The sequence below is a fragment of the Cygnus olor genome, chromosome 3 (genome assembly GCF_009769625.2).
Source record: "Cygnus olor isolate bCygOlo1 chromosome 3, bCygOlo1.pri.v2, whole genome shotgun sequence".
Lineage (NCBI taxonomy): Eukaryota > Metazoa > Chordata > Aves > Anseriformes > Anatidae > Cygnus > Cygnus olor.
In genome coordinates, this window is record NC_049171.1 from 114,059,753 (window position 1) to 114,085,353 (window position 25,601).

At 39.0% G+C, this 25,601-nt stretch overlaps 1 protein-coding gene across 1 annotated transcript in view; it reads right to left on the bottom strand.

Annotated features, from left to right (window-relative positions):
* Positions 1-24,537, bottom strand: part of SPTLC3 (serine palmitoyltransferase long chain base subunit 3) — a 167,227-nt gene extending 142,690 nt beyond the window's left edge. Inside the window, exons 1-2 of the mRNA XM_040553012.1 lie at positions 24,481-24,537; positions 23,236-23,309 (exon numbers count right to left, since the gene is read on the bottom strand). Coding sequence (XP_040408946.1) covers positions 23,236-23,250 — 15 coding nt within the window. The 5' untranslated portion in view covers positions 23,251-23,309; positions 24,481-24,537. The remainder of the gene's footprint in view (positions 1-23,235; positions 23,310-24,480) is intronic.
* Between the last annotated feature and the right edge of the window lie 1,064 nt (positions 24,538-25,601).

The following is a 25,601-nucleotide window of genomic DNA, read 5'->3' on the forward strand; positions in this document are numbered from 1 at the left end:
TATTCTGGGGACTGTTTGCCATGCTCTGCTTTAGACTAAGAAGGCTAATCTCTTTAAGCTTCATCTATTACCCAGGGGAGGGAGGGAAGGAAGAAAAGAAGGAAAGAAAGCAGAAGGGAAGGAGGGAGATTCTTGTCCTGAATTATTCTTTACAGAGCCTGACTTAGAGAATTTAGAGCATCTCCCTGCACCAACTGTAGAGACTGCTTTGGCAGCATAACCGTTACAAGACTAAAATCTGATTTTGTAACCTCCTCCCTCGTGCCCCCACAAAGACACTGCAAGTATTGGGACAGATTGTCAATAAATACATCACACCACTGAACTCAGACAGAAGCCCGTTGGCACAGCAGTTAGAACTCCATCCCTCAAATTTTAGATCCCACAAGTCCTAACTGGACATTTTGCCTAGGATTGCTGGCAAAAATAAACATTTTTTCACTTCACACTCATGTTACGATTAGCTTAGCATGTGTTTGTTTTTTAAACTCCCATTCCTCACAAAAGACTTCTTCAAGGACTGGCTTTTAAAACAGCAACACCATTAAAAGACAACGCTCAGGCCTTTTGTCTCTTTTTTTCCCCACCACAGGGAGAAGTTACAAAGCAAATCTGTGTATGTAGAAAAATACTGTTCTCATAGCTAACAAGATTCTGCAGTCTTCAGTGAATAGATGCACTGATTCAGCTAAAATTAGGGTGTAAAACCAGGATGAACAGTACATGCATATGTTCTTCAAATTTCTATATGATTTCTTCCATTCCCTCATTAACTGCTACTGAGAAAAACTAACCAGCAAGGAACTCAGTTTCCTCATACCTACTTTGCCTGGCTCTCAAATGTGTACCAATACAGGGATATTTAGGTTATTTTTCTTGTGAAGTTTGTAATGAACTGCCGCTGGTAACAAACTAATGAGGTTGTCAAAAGCTACAACAAAACAGTTCTGCAATTTACATGACCAGGATAACATCTATTGAAAATATATTAAAAGATGCACTAAATTAAATTCAGCTTTTTTTCAGCATTATATGATGAAGAAAGGGTAAGAACACCTTTGCTTAATGTCATGCAAGAGAAAAAGCAGAATAGAAATGAAAAATTTCCCAGGGGAAAGAAAAGATGCAGAAAGAAACCTAGTGGCCCATTTTGTCCATGGCAACGGAAGTAGGAAGCAATACACAGCTAATGGCCAGTTATTGAGTATTTTCCTGGTTTTAAGACAATTTTTTTTTTCCCCTTCCTTGTCATAACTTATTCTAGTGCTTTTTGCCAGGAAAGAAAAGCATTTTGTGTCTACAAGATGTCTTCTCTGCTTCACAAACTATGGAGTCCTGAGTTTAAGCAGTTCAAGTTAATTTACAGTTTATGGCACCCATGAGTAGTTCGTAATTCAGATCCACTGAAGAGAAATAAAAACTAAACTTCTGATACTTCACCTGAGGGCAGGGGATGCAGGACTACTGTCTGTGCAATAACATCAGTTGATTTTCTGCCTTTTTTCCTCCTGCTATTCAATGGTAAATTTGCAGCAAGCTTTATTAACTTTTGAAAGTGTTGACTATTGAAAACAGCTGTTGGAAATCCATGCCAGTCCCCAGTCCCATAGAAGAATTTAAATAGGTAAACTGCTGTGCAGCAATCCACAAATTAGTAGGTGTAATGCATTATCTTCTATTATAGCTGTCAGTTCTGGAGGGTCTTGGTTCATTGCCAAAAGCAAGTGAGGCTGTACAGGGGAGTGCACACCACAGAGCCTTCTGATAGCATGGCTCTGAAAACACAGACAACTGCTACTGCAAGGCTTAGCCTTTCCTGAGCACAGGAAAAAACAAACAACAAAAAAATCAGCAACAACAACAAAATAAGCAGCAGAAGAGCAGTTGCTCTATCAAGGGGTTGTTCTAATTACCAGGAACAAAGCAGGATAACCAGGATGCAATCAGATCTCAACTGGTGAAAATTAGCATGAATCAGGTCATGGTACAGTTATTCAAGCAAACAGAGAACCTAGGCTAATTTTGTTAACGTAGGGAGCAATATATATGCCTTGCGACTCCGCCATGGAAGATATTTCATAAAATATTTGTGTGTCAGGTGTATTCTCACCTCACAACCTTCAATGTCCACACAACCTGAAGCGTAGAAGGAAGGACCTCTGGTCAAACCTGTGCCAATTCTAGCTTGCTGAACCTGTCTACTTGCACCTGGGGAAATGAGATGTAAAGCATACAGGTGATGGACAGCACAGATTTATCCACAGCTTACCTAGGGATCTTCAGGGTAGCATACGGCAAAATACTCTGAGAGCAAAGGGATCAGGTCAATAGAAATCCAGTTCTGAAAACAGGCTGGAAGCAGCCCAAGGAATGGAAGGCAGGGCTGCAGCAGCGCTTGGCCCAGACACCTCAGTGGTGTGATTTGCAAGTGGAGAGGGTTTGTCTTGGGACTGAGGGGGACATTCCTGCCCCCTCCCTTCTCTCCAAGCTCTTTGCTGCTCCTAAGCAGCTGCTGCAGCTCATAGCTGTCTTGTCAAGGTAAAGAGCAGTGCTTTACTCTCTCTCAATACACCAGATGATGACGCAAAGCAGTTCAGCAGTTGCCGCCTGAGTAACTGAATTATCCCTGCAAGGCAGGCAGCTAAGGGGTAGAAGCCCTAACAGTCACCAAAACATCTGCAATTCCTGCTTGCAAACAGGGTACACTAGATACACTGACTGCAATTGGTGGGGGACAAGAAGCACACGACACCAAACACCATAGCTCTACAAGCTGAAGACATAGGGGAATGAGTAGTTCTTGACTCCAATACCCAGCTGTGCCTTGAAGCTAGGTTAGGAGCTGAGAATTCAGCTCAGGCCCCCAAAGGCTCAGGGCTTTTTTCAGCACCAGGCTGCAGACAGAACTAGCTCTGAGGCAAAGCAGCCAGCACTGTTGCTGGGGCTGCTTAGCTACGCGACCCTGAGAAGCAGCTCAGGTCATCCAGCATGCAGCTAAGAAGAGGAAGGGGTCTTGGGGATCTATTGCTACCTCTTACACAGTGATAATCTTCCCAGCAATTAATGCTCACTCATACAAACATAGTATCATAGTTAATCATCACAGAGAGGCAGACAGTGAGAAGGATAACTAGTTTCTAGTTGCAAGGTTTCACTGTGCTGCAGCCAACCACAAACGTCGTAGAATGAATGCTGTTCTCAAGGAAGACAGAACTACCTAGGGAAGAATAGGGCCATGTTCCCCCCCACTGAAATAATTCCATAGGAATTGGGGAATCCTGGAAAATTTTAAATACTAGGCAGTTCCCTGACTTGCTTCTCTGTGGTCCCTGTAAAGTGTCCACCTTCTGGCTGGAAGAAGCACTATGAATTTCTTAGGCAGTAGAAAGCACAGGGAAGACAAAATACAAGATAAAGAAATAAAGAGTTTATTTAAAAGTCCATAAGGCTAAAGGAGTGAGGTGGTATCTGTTGTTTTTCACGGCATATATGTGCACAAAGTCAAATTCTGAAGCAAAGTGCGTGCTAATGGGTGCATCAGCCTGTGCATACATAAAACTTTGGACACTCAGGACTGCCTCGTACAGATATGCTATTTGCCTCATTTAGAGCACCAAGATGCACAGCATATGTCACTGTGACCTGTTAAGATCTGTTGCAAGGGATCTGCTTTACTGTATATGACTTTAGGGACTTAGCCAAACACTCTTGTGGCACAGAGGCCTCAAAGCAGGAGAGAACAATCTGAATTCAGAATCAGAAAAATTTCATTGCTATCAGGCTATTCAGATACTTCTCTATTTATATATATATATTTTTAAGCCATGAAATACTAAACTATGTTTAAGAACCTGTTTGTGCTGTATCCTACTGCCACCAGCCCTATGTTCTTTCCAAGAAGAGGGAAAAAGGCTGTGGCTGAACTTTTTTCCTTTACTGCAGGGAAGAGAGCACCACAATTATGGCAGAAAGTTTCAAGAGACAGCTAGAAAAGTTCAGTGCCTGACAGCGGTGTGTCCCAGAAGCAGCCACTCTCTAACCCACATTTTGAGGTAATGACTGCTTGCAGGAACAAGCTAGTTCTTACTCTGATTTTAAACACTACTGCTAATCATTTTGTATCTTGACACTAAGAGGCCATTTTGGTGAATTAGTTTTCTGTGCTTCTTTAGGTTTCTTGTCTTTTTTGCAAGGTTTGGAAGTAGTCATTCTAGAAATAAGGAATGCCTTAAAAAAATCCAAAAACAACTGCAGTGAGGTAAGGCAACTCAGTTTTAGCTCTTGTTTTAAAAACTTGTTACAAATGTTGGGGAAAATTTGATTCAACTTTACTGCATTCAGTTGTGCTAGTGCTCAAACTCAACCTCATCATCTAAGGACCCTTTGTACTAGGAGAGAGGTGAGAACTTTCAGAGGGGAATTTATCCTAGATTGGGACAGGATGCATCATTCTCAGGAAATGTTTACCTCTGTGCATAAATCAATTTAAGCTAGCTCCTGGCTTTAGGATTGCTATAACTAGGTAAAGTGAATACGACACCATTTTCATACTTCTCAAATAGACCATGCTTTGCTGGAAAATTAGCAACCACAGACCACCTGAAGCAGCAAGACAACTTCAGATCATGGTTACAACTGCTGGTCATCTCAAGTCAGATTACATTGTGGGAAATTTCTCAAGTGTCAGAAAATTAACTTTAAATAAATATTCAGTGAGTTATAAAATCTAGTGGGTATAGATTTAAAAACTGGTAAAACATGCTTATAAAACATTTGTTATTTTTCATGGTTTGTCCAATCCTCTAAATTAGAAGAAATTTTGAATGGCTGTGCATATAAGCTCCACTTGATTATCCTTGCTTCTTTTCATTCAAGTGAAGTATTACTCAAAGCGGGAAAATTTTCACCATAGATAAAACAACTTGGGGTAACAACACTATCCAAAATAGAGTTTACAGTTAATTCCTTAGGAAAATACTCCTGCAAGGGAAGTTAAGGAACAGCACAGATGAAGTTTGCACTCATTCTAGGGACAGATGTTCCGTGTAGTAGCAAGGATCCTGGGAGGCTGTTGTTAGCAGGCATTTTTGCTATTTTGGGAGAAAGCAAGGAGTACTTTCCTTGTAGATGCTTTGGAAACGTGCCTGACAGACACAAGACGACCAACTGAAGTCCCAGCAGAGAGAAAAATTAAATGTGAACAGATGGACTAATTCAGTATTTTCAAGTAGTGAAATCAAAATGTGAAAGAAACCTGGCCAGCCACAGATGACAAGGCCTGTCTCAGTTCAATCTTCAAGCAATAATAGCTCTTGATTTTTTTTTTTTCCCTCCATCAAATTAATCTTCTTGAGGAGGATGGCATTTCAGTGGGCTTGAAGCACTCAAATAACCTTCCCTCTCCAGGGGCTTCAGTTTCAAATAAAAATTCAATGTAACAATCACTAGACTTGTTGCTCTCAGTCTATTAAAGAAAATCCAAGCAACCCGCACAGTTTGTTATTTACGCATGCCAATATTATCTCTTTGGAAAAGGTCAGGGTAGAAGAAAAAGTTTTCATAGGTTAGCCTTGAAGTGCCCTGCCAGAGGTACACAGATACTGGAACAACTCTTTTCAACATTGCCAGCTTCTAGCATAATTTGATGATCCACTACTTTTCTGAATGCTGCATTTGGATAAACTATTAACAACATTTAAATGAAAACAAAATAAAGGAGCAAGAATACCCACCAAGCTCAATCTCACTTGCTGAAGTCCCCCACCACATAAACCTCATTTATTTGTAATGTACCAGTAGCATGGTGACCACGCAAAATGTTCTGTCATGGCACTAGGCAACTTCAAGAATGTAGGCAATTTATTATTATTATTATTATTATTTAAACAGGAATATATATTTTTTAAAGTGGAAAGAGAAAATTTCTGGGGAATCTGAAGCACCTTGCAATTTGTATGAGAGGAGTAAAAATGTCAAAAAAGTCAGGTGCTTTCACTATTTTGACTTGCAATGTTTTGAAACTTACCATTTAAAATCTCAGTAGCTTTTTTTGAGAGAACAAATGGTTTTAGTCATCCTCAAATAGGTAGCAATCTTCCAGCTAATTTTGTGGTTCTCAAAAATACAAAGCACTGATTTTTTAGACAGACTTTTTTTCACACCTTTCAACACCATTAGTAAACTAAAACTAACCGTTATTTCCACAAAAAGTTTTTTGAGAAAAGTCAAATGTGCAATGCAGAAAAAGGAAGAACATGAAGTAGAGACAGCAACATTTTAATCTACGTTTAGTTATGGGTTCTGCCACAAGTTTATCTGACTTCCATCATGCATCTTGAGGCTTACTGCCTTCAGTAGGCTAAATGAATTCTTATCAGCACATCATTATATTTCATCCAAACTTTATTTTGCCCATTCTGTTCATATGGTTCCTGTTGCCATTACTGAGCATTAACACAAGCCTAGAAAGGAAAAGGATCCATATTTGTTTACCCATAATGTAGTTGTTCATTATTTGTTTATCTTTCTAATGATACATGTGGTTCTTTAGTTTGGATTGTCTATATAGCTAAAACTGTCTCTGCACAGATTCCTTCCCCCACAACTATTGTAATGCTAACCCCCAGCTGCTAGAGTAGTACAGACGTCCCCAAATTAACAGAGGGCAGGCTGAGGACAGCTCACAATATCTCTAGATAGAAAATAGTTAAAGAAAACTTTTCTATATATGTTGGCTTGCAAAGACCAGTATCAAAGGTAATTAAGGATCCCATTTACTTTCTTCCACTAGCCTTCTATAAACACAGAGCTAGAGTGTGGAAATTTGTAACTAACCTGGAACAGAAACCTATGACAAATGACCGACTCAGGACACTAACCCGCGTTCTAGGTTCCCTCACTCAAGAGCACATACACGCAAGTTCATCACCTTTAACAAAAAGAAAATGAACTAGTTTTAAAGTTAAAGGGAGTTGAGTACATGTTAAACTTCTCTGCTGAGAGTCTTGTTGCCCTGCTTAGTATGTATATGTAGATAAATTTCACCAAAATGTCATATTCTTTCAGTAATTTTGCCCAATTCACTAAGGATTGACACCAAACTTCAAATAAAATTAGTATATTGTTATATCTGAAAAAAATCTAGGAACTACTGGCAACACTACAGGCATAACTAAACTGTTGAGTATAAAATAAACATAAAATAAAAAATGTGAGGTAGAACAGCAATAAAATAGAAGATGCTCATAGTAACCAAGATTTATCCATCCTACTAAATTCAAGTTATATAACAGAACTAGGATAATACTGTAACAGTAATGTAACTGCCTTGATTATGAAGTGCATCCCAATCTAGCAATTGCACTGTAATTCTTGCCAGTGAAATTTAGTTTGAATTCCTGATGAAGAGACCCAGTAGCTGAGGACTAAAATGAAGTATTATAAAAGGGGAAAATGCAACAGCAATAACACATTTGGTCTCTGACCAAAGAGCTCTGTAAGATCACACTGCATCTCTACCCAGCTGAAGTCATTGATTTCCTATAGAGTTGCCATTTTAGTCACATAAGTAAAACCGCAGTCAACTATCATTCACAAGTTTCCAGCACCTTAAAAATATAGGAGAAAGTAAATAGCACCACAAGTAAACAAAAATTATTATACATCTAAATGTTATTTAATATATTTTACATTTAGATCTATTTTCAGGCAGCTGATATAAAAGAAAACAAAGCACAAGCATACACTGTTTAGATGAACAGTCTTCACAGATTCCTGTTGTAAACTGTCCTAAGTTACTAGAGCCTGTGTTATGGCACTTTGCCTGCGGGGGCAAGCTCCTTCCTCAGATATTCCTTATGACAGAGAAGGATTCACTAGAGCATGGAGGCAATTTTTCTCCAGAGAAGCTCCACATGGGCTCTAGGGTCCCTTCAGTCAGGCTCTCAGCACTCAGCAGTAACACAGACTTTCCGAGTTTTGGTTCTTCCTAAACCACAGATGGAATGAACCCTGCAGAAAACCCTCCAGAAAACCCTGGCTTTGCTTCTTTCCCTGCCAAAATCCTGTTTCTTCAATCCTTGATCGACACACCACAATTATCTCTTTTTGCCCAGCAACTGCCCTTAGCTGATTTACTATTATTATTATTATTTTTTTTAAGAAACATGGTTGAGCTGAAAAAATGTACAGAGGAAAATGAACCAACTCCCTTCTAGTATTAATCTTTAGAGAAGAGAGACACCAAATGAGATGGGTTGGCTAAAATAAATTTTGACTTAGCTTTCACAAACAGTAGCATATGTGCTTTCAGTAACCTTTCAGTTCTATTGATTCAGGTCTGCTTATCTTTGTTCCCTCTCTTTTATGACTCTCATAAGAAAACTGCTTCTACTGACAGGAGTTCTATTTACCCTTAATAAAAATTAGTAATTAGAGAGGGAAAATGGGAAGAAGTATGCCCTCCCTTTGTTGGAGTTCTTCATTATGTTTGCTTATGTTAATTTTGATTATGTAGCAACAAGTGTAGTTGCAAGATAAATTTGCTTTACAAGCAAGCTAGTAAATACAGTTATAAACCTCTGTCTTAAGGGGAGAACTACATTTTTCTTCATGTGGAGTGGTCTCAGATGTTTTGTTCAGACAGATGGCCTTCACTTTCACTGAACTTCACTTCCACAAAAAGACATCATTTAAGACATCATATAAATCAGTAAATTTAATGGAAAGGTGGTACATTTCTTTTGCAGTCGTCCACGTGTTTCTTTAGAAGCACAGAGAAAAAATGTAGGAAAATCACGTCTACACAGATATTACTCTTCAAATGAACGGAAGAGGAAACAGTTGCCTATTTTCTGACACTATTCATAACTTTAGTTTTCTGTCCCATACATTATGAATTAAAAGACCTCCTGGTGACTAAGAAAGAGACAGGAGATAAAGTCTCCTGTGTAAGTGCACAGAGAGAACTTACACCAGAACTATCATTAACTTATAATTAGGTAACTGAGAGATTGAAAGACTGTAACACAAGTGATGATGTAAAATAATGTTTGTTGTCAGGTTGTATAGCTCAGAAAAGAGACAGTGGGGTGAAACTCAAAGGCCATCTACTTTCATATGAAGGATATTTAGCTACGATAAAGGAGAGCCATTTTATAACACTGGATCAGGCTGTGAAAGTGTCCAGAATCTGTTCACTGTTTCCATGCTACAGTGATTACACAGTTAATTATTGATTTTGAACAGTTTGTCGGTATTGGTGAGATAAGCTTACCTGACAAAATGTTTTGGATTTGATGAGCAGGTGAGTAGAATTTTGTAATGAGAGATGATTTGATTCATTCAAAAAGCAATTAATGTTTCAGTTGAAATGCAAGGGAAGGAGAGAAGAAATGTGGCTTACCTAACACAGAGGAAAAACCCTGACAGTGATAAGCAAAACTAAAATTTTAAAAATTAGATTTAATTAGATATTAGTCCTAAATGGAACACTTCATTACAATTCTAAGCTTCTCACTTGGTTAAAGAAAAGCTTAAGAAAAGCCAGTTCAGCTCAAAGAAAAAAGAAGCATTAGTTTGAGAACAAAAAATAAAGCATTAACTCTTTAGACTTTTCCCATATGTTTTTTAATTTTTCTTCCTTCCCTAAAATGAACAGGCCAGGGAAATAACAATTGCGTTCACCAAAAGCATTACTGTCACCAGATTAGCCGCTAAGAAATTCTGAGTCAAAAAACCTCATCATTAATTTGCTTTGTTCTACTCATTCACACCTTTCACTGGGCTGCACAGAAATTCCTGCTGGTTGGAAGATGCCAGCTACATTCCCTCAGATATTTACACTTCCATTAAGAACATATTATACCAGCATCACTACAGATACGTTTTCAACTGTACTACTAGCAAAGGTGTTAGAGACAAATCAGTAGAGCTATAAAACCCAAGGGAGATAAAATTGGAAAGCTCACAAATAGTAGATTACAATCAGTAAAAGCACAATCAAACATCACTATGCTCCTGATTTCAAACAGCCCTGTTCTAGCAATACTCATTACTCACTATTCATCACTGGTTCTCTTCTTTCAAAGAAGATTTTAGGGACTGAAATTCTCACACCGGTATTTATAACATCATTTAGAAATACTATGCAGAACAGTTCCTTTATGCTGGGTCCTGAGCACCATAAGGCCCAAATCCATTTAGATGAAGCATTTCTTCCTACCAGTTATTCTGTTTATACATCACTGAAGATAACAAGAAAAATGTTTTCAGAACACCATTGGTTTTCATCACTAGATCTGTCAAATCCTGATATCCTGAATCAGGATAATTAATTTTCAGTACTGCTTCCAAAGTACACTTCACCTTAACACTTGCGTGAAACAAAGGTAAAAACTATCCATAAGAGAGCTTTGGCTTGGAGTCACGAGGAGCACCCAGCTTCAGGAGGAAACCTCATAATTCAAGCTGTGTGTTTAATAACGCTGTACAAAGCACAGGCAGACTTTAGCACCTAAAAATGGATTCATAAGTCAGCACACTCGAGGAAGAAGTTGCAGGTACCTGCTTAAGCCATCTAATAAACAGAAAAAGTTTAAATTCAGTGACACTGTCCACCCCACACCCAATCCTGATAAACCTACATACAACCTGAAGTAGCTGACACCCAGTCCAACATACCCCCTTTTTGCACTTAACTGTTTCAGATAGCCAATTCCTCTTTCTTTTTTTAGCAGCATTGATTGTGCTGAACTCAGGTTTTTAAGACCAATGCAGTGTTTACTCCAGCTCCTTCCATCTCCACACCTGAAGGTGACTCAGATCACCTGGTTATTAGCTTAAGTGGGACATTCCCTTGCGTACCAAAAAAAAATCAGCTTGAATCTTCAGCTGCATAATTTATTGATTCAGGCCTCCCACTCTGTGATTGCCAAATTGACTGACTGGTCTTATATTAAACACAAGATGGGGGTTGTCCTTTGACTTTGTTTATTTATTTGTAAAGGAGATAGAAACAGCCTTTGCCCCCTATATATAGGGATCAGTGCTATCAGGACCCCACAATTCCAGTGAATTCCACCCTAACTTTACTGGGGCAGAGGGACGTCTAACTTTGTGACTATCCAACTAGTTTCAATGCAAGATGTTTAACCTGGCCATGTTGCCTAGGGATTTTTACAAGCCTAAAATGAGCAGGAAATCCAGTTTTTAACTAAATTAAACTATCATGACCAACACACTTTTTTGATCCCCTTCATCCTTAAAAATAAACAAGCAAGCAAACAATAAACAAATCACAGACATCTTGAGATCTTATTTTGGGCTTGCAGCTTGTGCTAGATTTGAAATTACCTTGTAGAAAATTAGCCTGATGGATAATACCAATTAATCCTTCTCAGCAGAGAAAGTACTTTTATTATATTATTATGAAAAATGAACCGTATCCTTTGGAAGAAGTAAGGAACTGAATACCATCCAGCTGTTGATCACTCACAAGCATTAAGGAACGGCAGGAGCTACTCCTCCCTGTGCTTAAACACTGTCCATTAGATGTTTTTTCCCAATGTGCGCTTTCATTTTGGATTGTCTGATCCAGAGCAGTATGACAGAACGAGCATGAGAGATCTAGTGACTGATGTGAACTAGCTGGTCAGGGACCAAGCTACAGTTCTTAAACCATCATCAGCTCCCGTAGCATTGTGGAAAAGAGTTGAGGAGCTAGACTCCTAGCAAACAAGAAACCCTCAATGTTTCAACTTGTTCTTTCAGATGGGTGTTATAACCAGTTACACCCTAGAAGATGAAAGGCTGTGTGACAGTAGATCTTTGATTAAAATTAGGGATCGTTATCTAATTAGGATTGTCCAGTTGCACCTCAGATTTCTATGAAACAATTCAGAAGTGATCCCAGAATTCACTGAGACTCCTCTGAGCCAAGGTACAGTTTATGCATCATGCAATGTGAGAGGGAATCTATGATTCACCAGAAAATTGGGACTGGGCTTTGCTGAACAGAATATTTAATTTTACCAGAATTATGCTGGGTTCATGGGTTCTATAGAAAGGAAATTCAGATGGCAAACAAGGTAAGATGAAGAAACAGGCCTGTAAACAATCTTTGCTCTTTGAACAACAAAAATCTACTGGAGTGAACAACCACCTCACAACATATAGCTTATAACTTCAACTTCTGTGTGTTATCATATTCATTGACTTCAGCAAAGTTTTCAGTACATAAACAAGATGAGCTGGGATCAAAGGTCTTATGTAGAAATATTCCCTGCTGTTTCTCTTTCAGCTATCCAGTTTGCAGAACAGGATACTGCTTTGGGTCAATATAGTTGGAGGAGGTGTCCCTGTATGCAGAAATTACCATCTAGATAGGGCTGAGGGTGTAGATTGGCTGCAGAGGGAGAAAACAGAGGCCTTAGAGAGGATAAATTTTAAAATCTTATTTACAGCTGAAGCCTCAATAACCTTTTGACCCTACCTTCCCAATGGTAGGCACTGGCTTAAATGCAATCTTGAATCAGGAACTGATGGAGCAAATGACTCATTTAACACAAGGGAATCTATGGTAGAGTCAAAATTGAAAACTACGTACATAAATTTTTGGACTGTGAATCAGTGACAAATTCCTCCTTTCTGTAGTAGTGCAACAGGGAAATGCTTGATGTTTATCTGATTTAACACAAGCCATAATAAATACTGTATCTAAAACAGAACTTTTAAATAGTGGTTGGGGAAGAGAAGGTGTAGAAAAAGGCTGGGAGGGAGAAGAATTAGGGATGACATTTTATGTCTTTTAAAAGTCTGACCTTTTGGAAATATCACTGTGTACATTTTAAATATTAATAAAGGCACTAGCTGTTAGAAGGCACAGGGCTGTTGTTGGGGGGTGACCTTTTATTGAAGTAAAAGAAAATTGACAGTTTTATTAGCCATAGAATACTGCAAACAGAAGCTACAGGAAAAAAAGCAAGCAAAAAAGCTGTCACTCTAATTAGCTACATTCTGTAAATTAATCTGAGGATGTGGCTGTGTCTAAATATTGCTGCGTCTAAATATTGCTGCAGGTCCCTCTGTATCTCAGCCCAGACTTTCCAAACAGCTTCAGAGTGAGAAAAAAAAACAGCATTTCCCATTTCACTTCTTTAAAGAGATGATGTTCCCAGAGAAAAGAACCAGAACACTGGGACAAAATTGATGGGATCTTCGTGACTCAATGGTCATCATTTCTGTGTGCCACCACAGGCATCCCTCTCACCATCTCTGGACTAGAACCCATTTAAAACATCATCTACAGGACTAGAACAAGGACCAGACAGCTACTACCTCAGATCTATTTTTGCCTCTACAGATTAACTAACATATTAAAAGATCCTTGCTGAAATGACCCAGACTTATTCAGACTAGAACTTTGGTACTACACGACTAGGAAAGAAATAATCCTTCTATTGGCTCATCCCAAACCTTTTGCTCTTCATTAGAACCAAGACAGATGAGTTAACTTCTTGTATTCATTTTTGCTGCTGATAATCCCAAGGGTTCAGCTATGATCCAAAGCCAGCTGATACAGCACTGCTGTATAACCTTGACTCAAACTTCTGAGAAAATTAATAAATTGTGAGAACGAGCTGTGACAAATAAATGAAGCAGAGCCATATAGGATAAGAAAGGTAAAATTGTAGGCAAATGTAAGTGTTGAAGCAGGAGACTTAGTAGTTCAAGGATTTGAGAGAAAAAAAATCCAACAACATGAAAATGTATAAAATGTTTATTTTTCCCCTGCAGGAAAAACAAACAAACTACAAAAAGGGACTTGGAAGTTGACAACACATCCTCAAGGATCTCTGTTCCGAAGAGGAATAGAGGTCATTTACTCCCCCACCCGACTGATGACTACCTAGCTATTTCTTTTTATCTATCACCTCTACAACCTCCAGCATTGGTTCCAGGCAAGGGTAACAAGTTTATGAGGAGTTTATTCAGATTCTACTACTCCTAGTAGGAATGAGGGAGCAGAGAGGGGGAAAAAAAATAGGAGAAAAAGACAGCCTTTACTTGTCCTTCAGATATCCTTTACTGACAACGTGTTACATAACATTTTCATTTCACCACCACTTCCTCAGTATGATAAAATCTTTCATGTATTTCAGCTCTATTCAGTGCTTTTTCATTAGTTATGTTATAGTTCATGCCACAGAAAGAGTTGGGTTTACAAACTCTATCTAGTATTGGAGTTATAAAGGGCAAAAGCTGCCCTCCTTTATGTCACAGTCTGCATAAATGGGGCATTTCCGTGATTAGAATTTAAAGTAGATGTGCACCCCATAAAGCCAGCTGAGCCAGTTCTCCAACACTGCCCTACTGCCAAGGCAAGAGTGGTGAGTATTCAGGAATGGTGAGCAGCACTGGATTGACTCTAGAGGGAAACATGTCAGTCTTCATCTCTTTTGTACTCCTGAACAGCCAAGAACCAGCACACACCCAGAGAACAGCTTTGCACACATAAGCAATGAGTAGTGGTTAAACTATGTATCCTGGGTTTTACTACTACTCAAACACACTGCAGACATGCATGCAGAAGGAGAACCTAGAACCTCAGAGCAAAACACTTCAAAGAAGTTGTATAATTTATTTTCTGATCTCAGTTTTTCTTTTGGAATTGCATCCTTTGGCTGGATAGAACATCAGGCTGTGCTTGTTCAGAAAAGCAGACAGGAAGGGAAAGTTCAGCCTTAAACAAATATTTATTCAGTATGCCACAGTTTAATCAGTTTGTTCACAGAGAGACATTAATGTGAGATTAAGTACAAGCTAAAAATATGACGAGGAAGTCATGTATAAATCAAGTGGGAAGGAAAAGACAGTGAAATAGTTGCAAGCAGATTTATAAATATTACCAGGAAAAATAATCCAGGTCAGCTGTATCCATTTTATTATTTTTTAAAGCAAAGTACTTTAGACAAGGCATGTAGAAACACTGCAAAAAGCACACACGTATCCTCTTACTAGTTAGATCTACTTAAATGTACCCATTTTCTTCTTCCTCTTTTGCCTCTGTATTGACAGAGTTCAGGATGTCTTGAGGGCATTGATATACTCCAACAGGATGCAATGGCCACATGGAAGCTGAGGACACAACTAGTCCATCTCAAGGAAAGGAGTCCTGGCCTTCACCACCAAAATGCTGAATGATGCAGAAGGTCACACACCCTTTTGGGATAGAAGCTTAAGCTGAAAGTGGAATTAATGATTGTGACGCCTCCTGACGTCAAAGGAAGCAGTCCTCTTTGAACTCTGTAGATTTTACAGTAGACACGCGTTCCACTAATATTCACACTAGATATAATACAGAATCTGAGGGTTGCAAAACTTATTTTGGGGGGAATGGGGGAGATCTATCATAGCACGTAGAAAAATATTTTTATTATTAAAAAAGGATAATTGCCAGCTAGATGTTAGCGATTTCAACACAATGACATACTAAAGTTCTGTTGAATGAAATCTTTGTCCTCTCAATGCAGAATGGTGAATGTTCAGAAAGTTATCAGATTTGCAAAGCTGCAGCATGAATGACAGAGTTATTTAGGGATGTAAGGAAAAAAAACAGACCAAAGAGGAAACTACTACAGTACATTTTGTGATAACGGGAATGAAAACATTCACAAAACCAAGTTGCTTTAACAAATTCCCTTGATTAACTTATGTGACCTCAAAAAGAAAGATGTGTCATCCTCAGAGGTCCTGAAGACACTGAGTAGGCTGGGTAGCATCCCTTTGCAGAAGGCATTAAGTTTATTTCACACAGAACAGCTGAGTACAGTCATTCCAACATAATTCACACAGTCTATCAGTAACTAAGACTGATTACTTTCAGCAACGTACAGAGAAATTTTCTCCCAGTCTATATTTTTACATTTAAGTGACAATAGCAATGCACAAACTAATGCTCCTTGATACTGTGCTTTCCCTTGTTATCAGGGAAATGACTTAGTTTTAGGCTTTCCTGTTGGGGAGATGCAGGGGATGACCAGAGGGTAGAAGTTTACTTTAATGGGCAAATTTCTCTTCTTTGCTTTCAAGAAATATTTCAAATCTCCCCTTATCCATGGCTTTTGTGGCTGCTTTGAAGTTGAAAAGCAGCTTCCTGCTGAACTGCAGCCTGAGGAAACTCCTCAGTACCTATGAAAAGTGAAGTTACGCTCTAGGGAAATGGCTAGAGATTTCAGCTTTTTGTCCAGAGATCTGAAGATATGAATCATCTAACAGATATGAAACATTCAACAGATACTTTGCTGGAGTAAGAAAGCATTATATCCAGCCTATGATAAAGCATCTTTTTAATGGACTTGTGCCTAGAAAACCACTTCCTGTGAATCTGTTCATGCCTATGCTGAGAGCCTGCACTAGTCCTGTACACCACTAAACTCTTGGGATTGCTTAACAATGACAAAAAGCAAAAAAAGTCACTTCTGGGATGCTCAGCAGCTAGTATAAGTCAGAATGGAAATTTCAGTGGAAGTCTGAAAATACATCATCCATCAATACTCTACCTGGTATACCTGAGGAGTGCGATAGGAAATTATCCACATGCCTAATGGCATGCGACAAAAAGAGCACAATTATCTAATAAAATAAGCATGATATTTTGCAAAAGTAGTAGCACAGCTAAGGGTGAAGGAGGAGGAGAGCTATTTGGATGGGGAAAATCCCTCCCCCCCCCCCCCCCCATCAGGTTATGAGGTGTTGTTCATAGTAGAAAAACTAAGCCTATTTTCTTTAAAATACATCAATAGCTTCTTCATGTTTCTGTGTCAACTAAGTATCAAAGTTTAAGACATCTGTTGAGACCAGATGAATTAGCCATCTTCTTCCTTTGAACTGCAAGGAAGTTAAATGATACAAAACAATTGTCACATCAGAAGGAGAGAAGTCATCCAGATAATTAGAAGTAGTGTGGAAAAGAAAGGGAAGGATATCTATTTATTAGTTTTTAAGGAATTGCATAGATAGTTAATATTTACAGAATATGCTACATCTGGAGGGATCTGAAGGTGTTTGGCATGGTCTGGAGATACCAGAAATATCCAGGCCAACAGTTTGAAGTCACTGCTGACATTTTAATCAACAGTCTGCTCTGTCTTAGCACATACATTTCCTGAGGGTGTTTCCTACCTCTACCAGAACATGGTGCACACAGCTTGTGCTTGTACCAGAGATGAGTGGGGAAAAGACTTTTTAAGCATGTGGTAGGCTGGGTTGGCTGCATGACAAATAAACTGTATGTTATCAGCTAAAGGCAAGGATGAAGAAGAAACAGAGTGAAGATGCTCAGGTCTGTTGGCTCAAAAAGTTATGGGCAGCTGTTACCAGTCAAAGGCTTCCCCCCCTGATTTTACACAATTCTGTGTAAATAATTCTCTGTTAATAAGAACCTTAAGACCCACATGCTTTCAGTATAATGCCTTTCATCGTAATGAAAATTCTCAGTACTGGCCCAAAACAATGTTAACAGTTTCTCCTCTCCTAAGAGAGGCATCTCAACTGTGGTTAACTGGTTCTGCAATACCCAGCAGAAGAGCTGCCACACAGCTCATTTTTCTCATTAGACTAGATTCCCTTCATTTTCTATAGTCATTTTATGGAGCATCACTGCATACAAACATTATTACTTAAATCTCAGTTTGCTTCAATTTAGCAGAATAAAGATGGTCTGGTGACATGAGCTGCAGATTTTCCATATGATTGAGGCATTGAGTCTGCAGCCTTCATTTATCTTCATTTTTCTTTAAGGTAACAATGCCATACTTCAGCTGGGACTGTAATTCTTCAAGGCTCTTTTTATATGCCATAGCAAACAGGCTGAACTGTCCTCCTAAGGTAGGGGTCTCTCCCCCGACAACACTGGGAACCAACTTTGGTATCTTTACATTAAAAGAGAAGCTGAAAATTTGCCTCTGAGGAGATAATAGTACTTTCCTATTTTTTTTTAGGATATTACTTTAGAGATCACAAAACTTTAAGACACTGTAATCTTAACAGGAACAATGATGCTGGTGAAACAAGCCTTATAAATACCATTCAGCATCATCTAAATCTACATGAAATGTGCATAGCTGTGGGCTTAATCACAGATTGAAAGCTGTTAGACAAATACACCATTTTTTTCTATGAAGTGATTTAAATCTCTGTGTAGATAGAATTCACATTTAAAGATTTTTGCAACCAATCTCTTAAGGTGTCTTGAAAGCTTCAGATATCACAATTCTGGGCTTGTTTGCTTGAAGTAGATAGCTCATCTGGACAGAGTGCAAAAGGGAGTTAGGAAAATAATCAGAGATCTAGAAAACGAGATACAGAACTGGATTTGATGAATCTCAAGAGGGGAGGAAAAAAAAAAAAGGAGTACACAGCAATATTCTTCATGTATTTAAAGAACACCTACCAAAAGGAGGAGACCAGACTGGTGGATGAGAGAAGGAAGAAGCTTGAGTCGTAGCAGAAAAATATTCAAAGGAGATTTTCAGAAGATTTCCAGTGTTAAGGGCAGTAAACCCCATTAGTTCCTTAGATGTCACTTTCCTTTCCGAAGTTCAAGATACACATTCCTCCTATCAACTCATTCAGAAACACATTCTTCCTCTTTCTTCCACTATTCATAAACTATAGGAGTACATCGATCCTTTGGTATGTTATTTTTTACTGAAAGCACCTGTATTAGTGTAGCAGATATAATCACAAGGACAGTTAAAAAAAACATGCAAACCTTCATGTCCAGTAACTATTTTGAAAAAATTTTTCACAGAGAGCAAGAAGCAATTTCAAAACAAGATTCAATAAGCAGTGTACTATACATGGAAGTCTTTTCAAAGGTAACTTGGAGGTTCTCATCATTTTCCTTAATTAGGGTAAAGATTAGATAAGATGCAAAAACAAACCAACCAACAACCAACTCTCTTAGGTCTATCTCAAGTATTCAAAGGCTAGTTGACAGCATTTTCTGCATATCATCCCTCTTTAGGAGCCTAAGATATTGCTTGTAGTTTATGTTTTCTATACACCTGCTTGCGCCATGCTCAAGTGCTTGCAGAGAGCAGCACACAAAACACAAGTACCTATACAACCACATCCAGTTGTTCTGATATCCAGCTGAGCACATGGAAGTGCTACACAAGTGTGCAGAAGTAGGTACCCAAGACTATAGATACAAGAGGACATGGAAATGAACTTCAGCTTTTGAAAGGTGGAACTACTGGCTTATCAATGCACAACTCGCACAAGGAATTCTCCCTTACATCAGGTTGTCAGATTTTTCTTTACCACCACATCCACAGAGTACCTCCAAAAGGAAGAAGAGATGTCAGCAAGCGCTTACACTGGTCTGTTCCGACATCGTATGATGGTGCAAATTCAAGCAGAAATTCAAACAAAATTAATCTGTTTGCTGAAAATAATCAAAGAAATCGTGAACAGGAAAAACCAGACGCTGACACAGGGTCACGGCTTTTCAAGGCTAGCTTTCTGTCCACAGCTATTTGATTACTTCCCCCCTCACCCCCCCCAAAAAAAAAGAACATGGAAAGGAACTGATTAAAAACAAGCTGCAAGTTTACAGACAGTTATCTGTATGAAGGTATAACAGGAGGAAAACTTTTTCCCTGCTAGATATGAAGGCTGGAGGGCAGTATTCAGCAATCCTATCCAATCATAAAGGCACAAAACTTCAAACCAGCTAACATCTGTGTAAAATGGTCACCTAATGAATTCAGAACTATCTAGAGGCTTTGTGTATAGACCTGAAATCAGCTGTTATGAGAAAAGGAATAGTATTCCACTTTAACATAAATAAAGCATAGATCTGGGTTTCTGCTGAATTCTTTGTTCACACTCCTGTGCAATGATTGTTCCCAAGTACTTTTCTATTTCCCCTGGAGGTGCAAAAAAGTAGCTTAGCTAAGCCTAATAACACAGCTTATTTTATAAAAGGATTGTCTCTCCCTCTCTCAGCTGGGATACTTTATCTCTGGTCTACAAGGAATGAGAGGAGCAGCACTTTAGGGAAATTCTGAGGACAGGTCTGCAACTGCACAGAACCTACAGAGTGCTGATATACCGACTAAAACCCAGGCATAGGGGATGGATGTTTGGTCCTGAGTTCAATACCAGCCTTAGCAGTTTGCTAATGTGCAGCCAGATGGTATATTCCAGACAGCTGCAGATGAGTGGGCACAGAACAGATTGAAACCTGGGTTAGTGCGGAGCTGATCTTATGTAAACAACACCTTCTGAAAGGTAGGGGAAAACTCGTTCAGATTGGGCTTTTGTAGCCATCAGGGTCACAAAACAGCCCACAAGGGGTATTAAATGACAGAACACATCTGCCACTGTGTAATACATGGACACTTCCTCTCCCCCCAGAGCCCTACATCCCTCTTTAAAGAGCAACAAGAATACTTCTGCAGACTTTTTGGCCTCTTTGGCCAGGAAATATTATACATGTGATCTGCATCTAATTACATATGTCCATAAGGCTCCAATTTTAGTTGTACCACCATGAACAGGTAATATAATAATTAACACTTTTGCCAAACCAGATTTCTGGTTTATTTACACAAGCGGTACAGTTCTAAAAAATCTCAATGCCTGCTCTCTGTCAGAGTGCTGTATTTGGAAATCACGAGTGGGAGTTTAAAATAGGTTCAGCACACAGCTCACACTGTTCCCATCCCTGACATCCATATGTGGTTTGGACAATCTGGAGCTTTCTGTGAAAGGCCCCGCTCTGTGTATTTTGCAAAATTGAGTTCTATATTTGCTGCTATTAGGCTCTGCGAGCTGCAGCATTTTAAGATGTCACTAACTTGATAAACAATGAGGTTTATTAAACTGTCTGGTGGCTAAATAGACACATACAGGATCAAATGTTTGCCACACAAGCAATCAAACAAATTGATGAACATCAAGAAAGTGATTACAGAACTATAACTGTTCTATTATTAACCAGCAATCTCCAGATCTTCCCCCAATTAATGTCTAGAAAGGAGATGTGAGCTAGTGGAAACCTAATTACTGGCATAACACTTTGTTGATTAGAAGCATGGTAACAGTCATTGCTTCTACTTCATTTACACAAGGCCCATAATAATAAGCCAAAAGATGTCAGTCAGCCACTGCTTTCCTGCCAGAAGTTTCTGCTGTAGCAATAGCTTCTCGTGCAAACGCACTCCTCTACCCACGTCACTCAGCTCAGTAATTGCCTTGCCACTCACATAAAGAAAACAATTTCCGGCTCTGATGGGATTTTGTCAGCAATGTGAAACTGCTACTGCAGTCGCAGCAGCTAGGTGTTAGATGGGTTACTTCGGTGGATCATAACATGAAACTAATCTTTAAGGAAGCAGGTGGAAAAAAGAGAGACTTACAGGTTGGTAGGTGCTAGGGAAATGGTGCTGTCCAAGTGATTAACACAACGAAAGTGTAAGGTGATGTGAAACTGAGACAAGAAGAAGAAAGCGTAAGCAAACAGAATGAAGTTGCTATTCTAACATCAAGATCATCTCCCAGTTCAGCACATCTGCCGGAAACTCCCCTAAAATCATACACACTTATTTTACATGCCACAGGCAGCTGACCAGCAGTCTATAATTTCAGCTTGCAGGCTTTGTATTTGGGCCTCCCTGTGAGCCGTACGCTTAGCACACCACCCCTTCTTCATCGTCAGGCTGAAGCTGTGGATGCAAGGAGTTTTCCTTTCAGTGTGTGACACGCAGCATTTTTCTCACTTCACAACCTCTTTCTCAGAATTGAGAACAGCCAGTATGAGACATTTGATTCTGTTTCTTATTTCAGGTGAATCCAGAGTCCTGTGTCAGGTTTTGGTGTGACACCTGAGGGCCCCTCTCAAGCTCCCCGTGTACTCATGCTTCTCTGCATAACCTCAACATGACTTAGTAGAAGGAAATGTGTTAGGAAAGGGACCACTAGTTCTAGGATGGCAAACAGCTAACCTTGTCTGCTTCCTGCCTGCAGCAATAGAAACCATATTTTATTATCCCCCCTCCCCTATCCTTACATCCCAGGCGGATTCATATCAAACTTTCCATGGACAGGCAGAAGAAAGGTATTTCTCTCTCATGATAGTGAAAAACTTAATCAGAAATACAGTTTCTGTGTAGTAATGTGAGCACAGGGCAAATTGAAAGACTCCTTTTTCATGGGTTACAGAAAAGTGCATAGAGAATGTGATCCCATTTCAAGGCTTTTGGATTGAGGGCCGTAGCAGAGAGGGGATTGAGACAAAAAATAAATGAAAAGGAAAATAGTAACCATCCCACAGTATCGGAAACTGTAGTCTGACAGCTTGAGTCTTACTTGCAGGCATAATGGACGGTTCGAAACAGCCAAGCTGCCCATGAATAACAGAGCAGCTATATTTCTACGTTTGCAAAAGGGCCAATACATGGGCAAAATATGTTAATAATTTGTGTGAATTATAATTTACATATTTTGCTACTCGAAAAATAAAGGTCCAAATTATTAGAGTCCAGAATTTGAGGATGCCAGAGACAGTGACACCAAGGAGCTGTCAGAGTTACAGAAGGTTTAACTGCCAGGCACCCACATTCTAACAGTGAATTCGTTATAACATCCAACAGGAAAAAAAAAGCACTAAACAATACAATCTATTTCAGTTGCTTCCAATAAAGTTTTGAGTTCATTTCATATCTATTGCTTTAATGTTCAGTACTGCTATCCCAAGATTTTTTGACAGCACTGAAATTAACTGTCTTCAATATGCTTTCTATTCTATTTCTGAGCCTACTCCTGAGAGACATGAATTACGAAGGTCTTAAATGCACCAAGCTTCTCATCTTTTCATAGCATCATCTATATCTTAACCAAGGCACACACCTTTAGCAAGTAAAAGAATCTTAAGTTATTGGCAAAAAACCAAAAACTTTCATTTTAGCTCAAGTTGTTCTACTTCAACTGCAGCGTATTTCATTGCAATACCATTAAGATACTTTCAAAACTGCTCTTGCATTTCAGAGGTAAAGAGGTCTGTTTGTTTCTGAGTGACACTAAATCTGATCTTTTGAGTGATTACAATCCTTTTTCATACAGAACAATTTGGATGCACACAAACTACAGATACAGGGAAATCTCTTAGTGCCAGCTGAAGCCCACTGGTTACTTCTGTCCCAAAGAAAGCATGGTAGATATTCTTACCTTCAGAAAAGCCATGAGAACTCACAACCTTCAGACACTTCCAAAAGCAGTCAGGCTTTAAGCTCTTGCTAATTCTAAAACAACAAAAAGAAGCAATGTTTAGTTTTTTTTTTTTATTTATTTGTTTTTTCCCCCAAACAGCACCAAATAAACTTTAAAGAAATAAAACCATGAAAGTGATACTATCATATTTTTGATCTGGGAGAGAAGGGGGGAGGGGATGGGGGTGGGAAATTACTCCTTGGCAGGTAGCCTGGTTTTGTATTGATTACTTCATGTTCTTCACATATGGTGAAAGGTTAATGCTGACTACACACTAAATAAAAAGGGAGATAGACAAAGGATATATCCAAAAGAGCCCATGCTTACTGTTATCGTAAGCAAGATCACTAGCAGTACCCCATAGGTGATTTGTATCACATTTCTGGTAGGGCATATTAATTTAGTATAGCACTTATCAGAAGTGAAAAACAAGCCAAAATATAACAAACTTAAAACACAACCTAGGCAAAAGCATTTTACAGAATACAAGGAATTGTTGAGGCAGAATTTAAAGTGTAATCACGAATTTAGGAGAGTTTCCTACACACACTTCTTTCTTCAAAGTTTTCAATAACTCTCTTACACCCTATTCTCTTTCTCCCTAAATTTTTCCAGCTTTGTATTCTTTTCCTCGCATTTATTTTTTCCTTCCAATAAAAAAAATACTTTCCTGTTTCCTTGTTTGGTGGGAAAAAAAGAAGTAAACATTTCTGTAGAATCACTATGCAGACAAATAAGAGGCTGCTACATATTTTAAAGAGAAAATGGCACTTTTAGAACATGGCAAAACAAAACCAAGTGTACACATCCCTTCTGATAAAAGTACAAGAGGTTTCCAGGCATATTTTTCAAGGTGAAGGGATTTGTCTAGTACCTGTTTGTTTTGAATGAGCTTGCAGAAAATTACTGAACAGCCACACCTAATAAGCAACAATAGCATGAGGTTCTGTACAACCTACCTCATACCACTTCTGATTTCACTTCACGCACTCTTTACTGTATTTATACCTTTGAAATGCACAAAACAGAGCAAGTTCTACTCAATTAAATAACATATCTGGAACAAATCTGTGGAACGCACACCCAAACCCTTTGTGCTTCTATCTGAAAAAAGCGAACTGTGGAGTCAGCTTAAGAAGAAAATGACAACATTTTGATTTGTAGCACAGAAAGACATCAACAAATAAAACCAACAAAGATTACCTCAGGGACTCTAGCCCACACCTCCCTAACAGTTTCACCTTTGCCTCCTCTTCCAAACTCAGTTAATTTCTCCTCCTTGCTCTTTCCTGTTTTTGAGGTCCCTATCTGCTAACCACCTGTGTCTCCAGAGCAGCTTGGCTAATTTGGCTCTGATAGCTATTAGTCGCCAGGCAACACCCAGCACTAGCTTTTGCATGTCTCTCTATTTACTCATTTATCCCTTTCCTTTTTTTTTTTTTTTTTTTAGGAAGATCAGAAAGTCAGTATGCTACAGACACGAACAGAAGGAAGCACCTCAAATAAGAGTAGAGAGCACATCTCTCACACTTAATTTTTATCACATTTATGAATATTCATAAGAGGAACAGAGCCAAGAAGGAGAGCAGTACTTTGGAGAGAAGAAACAAATGCAGCTGCTGATTAGCTTTGTAAAGGCACACATGAAAATTGTCGCAGCTTTAGCGGATTGGAAAAAACTGTTTCATGTATCCCAAAAGCCATTCTTAAAGCATTGTAATAAAAACCCTGGGATATCTCTGTTTGGCAGAACAAACCCTAAAATGACTAACATGTTGCAAAACGCCTTCCATGGTCACTGTAAAAGTGTCATGAGGACAAAAGACATAAGTGTTGCGCAAGTAGACCTGTGGGATTAGAAAAACAAACGAACAAATCTAAATGCAATTCAGCTGACCTTCTAACAAGAACCGGAAAGGCTCAGCACTCCAGTGACTCTCTCCACAAAGCAGAGCTGTCATACTTCATGTTAAAGATACCTCATTATTGCTTATGTAATGTGTAACAGCTACACCAAGACTGCGGGAGGGCAAGAGACCCTAAATAAGTAAAGAAATAAAGGGGTCCTTGAGAGAGGGCTTTGAAGCTTTGTTTGCATTCAATAGAATCAAGGAACCCCTTGAGTATGAAGGTTAATAGAAACCCCAGGATGATAGTGTACTCAGAAAGCCAGTGCTATGGAGGGGGAGTTCTGCTGAATTGGCCCCTTGACTTTGATAGCTGAGAAAAAAACACATAAGTGACAGCTCAAACAAGAGGTTGTTGTTAGAGTCACTGTAGGTTTCTTAAATCTTTGGGCTTGTGTTCTTTTCTGCATGTGTAAC